The 3,236-nt window shown below is 44.0% G+C and overlaps 1 protein-coding gene across 3 annotated transcripts in view; it reads left to right on the top strand.

The window, feature by feature from the left end:
* LOC116379333 (barrier-to-autointegration factor-like) overlaps positions 1–1,162 on the top strand; it is a 2,541-nt gene extending 1,379 nt beyond the window's left edge. For all 3 annotated transcript variants that reach the window (XM_031841275.1, XM_031841274.1, XM_031841273.1), the window contains one exon: positions 907–1,162. In XM_031841275.1, coding sequence (XP_031697135.1) covers positions 907–1,053 — 147 coding nt within the window. In that variant the 3' untranslated portion in view covers positions 1,054–1,162. The remainder of the gene's footprint in view (positions 1–906) is intronic.
* The last annotated feature ends 2,074 nt before the right edge of the window (positions 1,163–3,236 follow it).

The following is a 3,236-nucleotide window of genomic DNA, read 5'->3' as shown; positions in this document are numbered from 1 at the left end:
GAAGTACACGTTAGACTACAGGTGATCCACCAGGTACAAGTACACATGAAGTACACGTTAAACACATGAAGTACACGTTAGGTTCAGTTCCAATGAACCGGCATTTAATTACTTTAAAAAAGTGAAAACAGTTGCAAACTGAATCACGCCATTAATAACAGAACATTTCATGACATTGAGGTCCAGTCCGGGCCGGAGAGGATCTGAAGATGTCTCTGAGATGTCCCGTATCAGCTCAGTGATTGGCTGACATCCGATAAGCCCCTCCTGGCCTTTGACCCGTTGGCCCGGTCGATCGCTCCTCTCCAGCCAGCGTCGGGCCGTCCCCGCTGCAGCAGCCTCCGTTCCTTGATCGCTTCCTGCTTCCTGCTTCCTTCCTGTTGCCGGTGTCTCTGCTGGCTCGTCTATTACCATATATGGTCGTCCCTGCAAAGCCTCGCTCAGAATCCCTCACCTTCCTTCATGGTTCAAAACATTCAGTGACTGTTCTTTTTAGTTTCATACATTCAATGATTATGCTTTCATGGTTTAATATAATATCCACCACTAGGGTTGCTTTTAAACTTAAATTCCTCACGGTACACATTAATTACACATTAAACTGTGATCTCACGACACCAGCTAACGTCATCTGTCTGTACGTTTCTAAAGTCTCAAATAAACAAAAGTATTTTCATCCATCGTGAAGTTTAAAATCGTCTCTTACATCAGCCGCGTTCATTAATCAACTATTATTTTTATTGTTGATTAATCTGTTTTATTTATTTTTGTATTACTTTTTTAAAAAATGTTTTAACTGTTTAATTGTGTATTCTCCGTGTTCTCCTGTGTAGTTTACCGTGTTTCCTTCCGTGTGTTTACCGTGTTTCCTTCCGTGTGTTTACCGTGTTCTCCTGTGGTTCTCAGGCCTACGTGGTTCTGGGTCAGTTCCTGCTCCTGAAGAAAGACCCGGAGATGTTCACCGAGTGGCTGAAAGACGCCAGCGGAGCGAACTCCCGTCAGGCTGGAGTCTGTACTCAGTGTCTGAGGGAGTGGTGTGACGCCTTCCTCTGAGGCTCCGCCTCCTCACAGGAGACTCCTCCTCTTCCTGTTCTTTGTTGTTGGGTTTGAAGCTGAGACTTCACAGGAGTTTGTTTACATGAATAAAAGCTTTGTGTCTGAACAGTGGTGGTGTGTTCATGGTCCCTGAAGAATGTGGGAAACCAGAAGGGACCTGGACCTAGGAACAACGCCTAAGGTAGACTTTACTGGTCCACAAGGGTCTAATAGGGTTCTGTAAGGGTCCACTAGGGTCTAATGCAGTGATTCTCAACTGGTTTTCAGTGGGTCGCGGGCCTTTGACTAAAACAATCCTATGCTTTTATTTTGAAGAGGGTTTTTTATGCAGCGGAGTTATTCTCACTCCCTAACAGTATTTGGCGTTAATGCCTCGTAATGCTCATAGACACCGGCTACTTCACACACAGAAGAACACACACCGTTTGTTTTCATGCTAACTGAGTTCGACACCGACTGCATGAGATCAGATTTTATTACGTTGAGGTTTGTGCAGCGACGTTCTGATAAACCTGCTGAGTTCCTTCAATGACGACTTCAAGACCTGAGGACGTCACACACGTGTCTCACTCACCTGCAGACATGGACGTGTTGATCAATCAGCAGAGGACGAACTGAAGACTATCTGTCTAATGACACTGAGGAGACGAACTGAAGACATGTCGGAGGACATCAAATAGACCACAGCTCCAATTAAGGCAAGAGGTCCTTCTGCATTACAAATGTACCAATCTACAGACGTAAACAAAGCAGCTTTACTGGTTTACGTGGAACATGTGGGACGGGGACAGACAGGAACAATGTCTCTGCACTAGAGAGCTCCTACACTACGACTAGACAGGTTCACCTCATGTTCAGACTGAACCATCTTTACATTAAAGAACTTTGAGAAGTTGAATATTTGGGTCGCTGCTTGTCATGAAGGGGGGATGGTGGGTCCATCAGCCAGACCAGCTGAGAACCACTGATCTAATGGGTCACCTGGGGTCTGATGGGTCGTATGGGGGTCTGCTGGGTCCACTAGGGTCTGATGAAGTACCAGAAGTACTACTTGTCTGAGTATAACGGGTGTCAGCGCCCCTCTGTTACAGATCAGTAAAAGTACTAATACTAGTGTACAAATACTTATAAGTTAAAGTCCTGCAACTCTTACTGAAGTAAAAGTACACAAGTACCAAACGCAAAAGTACTTATTCAAACAAAGTATAATTATCTGACTGCTGATCTTCTGATTGGTTCTCGACTGCAGACTTTAAGCCAATCAGAGTCTTCAGCTCAGAAACATTCACATCTGTTCAGGGTCATCTAAAGACAGGAAGTCCTTCAGGGACAACCATCGGAACATTAGTCCTCCTGAGACCAGAGACCTACCGGAGTCCCTCTGGTGTCCTTCTGGTGGCCTACTGGTCTCACTGGAGTCCTACTGGTCTCACAGGAGTTATTTTACTGTAGTTAACGAGTAAAATGTAAACGTGAAATGTTTTAAATAACATTTAATAATTCATAAATGTATTTATTCATACAAATCAGAAAAACAAAGAACTTCATATTTTTGGCACAAAGGTGAGTTTCAAACATTCAATATAAGAACAAGTAATCCAGAAAGCTTATTGTACATCATTATATCTGTGAGCAGCGGTGGAGGAAGTACTCAAGGAGGAGTACTAGTACTACATTACAAGTAATGCATTCTAAAGTATCAGCATCAAAGTGTACTACTAACTGTACTATTACTGATTACTGTGAACAGCCTTTCACTGTCAAAGTAGAGCTGATTAAAAAACAACTTCATGTACAAGAACAGATACAAATACGCAGTAAAGTACCTCAAACGTGTGCAGTACTTGAGTACATGTGAGTAGTAAGTTCCCACCGCTGCCTCCGAGTGTTTCTGGTTTCTGTGAGGTCACTTTGTTCACAAGGACAAACTGACTTTTATCAGAAGACTCGAACACAACTCGTCCTTCAGTGCGTCTGATTGGACGGTCACGCGTGATGTCATACTGTACAGACGTAATGTCAGGTTGGGGGGGGGGGTGTTCAGGGTTTTTTTCACAATAAAAGCTTCAGTGTGTCTTCAGGGACTCGATGTAATGAAAAGTTGCTCCCAGAGCCCAACTGGTTTCCACCTGATCGATGGTCCTCGCCAGCTGCAACACACACACACACACACACACATA

This window comes from Anarrhichthys ocellatus, unplaced genomic scaffold, assembly GCF_004355925.1.
Source record: "Anarrhichthys ocellatus isolate YVR2014 unplaced genomic scaffold, GSC_Weel_1.0 scaffold4124, whole genome shotgun sequence".
Classification (NCBI taxonomy): Eukaryota; Metazoa; Chordata; class Actinopteri; order Perciformes; family Anarhichadidae; genus Anarrhichthys; species Anarrhichthys ocellatus.
This window is presented reverse-complemented; position numbering and strand designations above follow the sequence as displayed.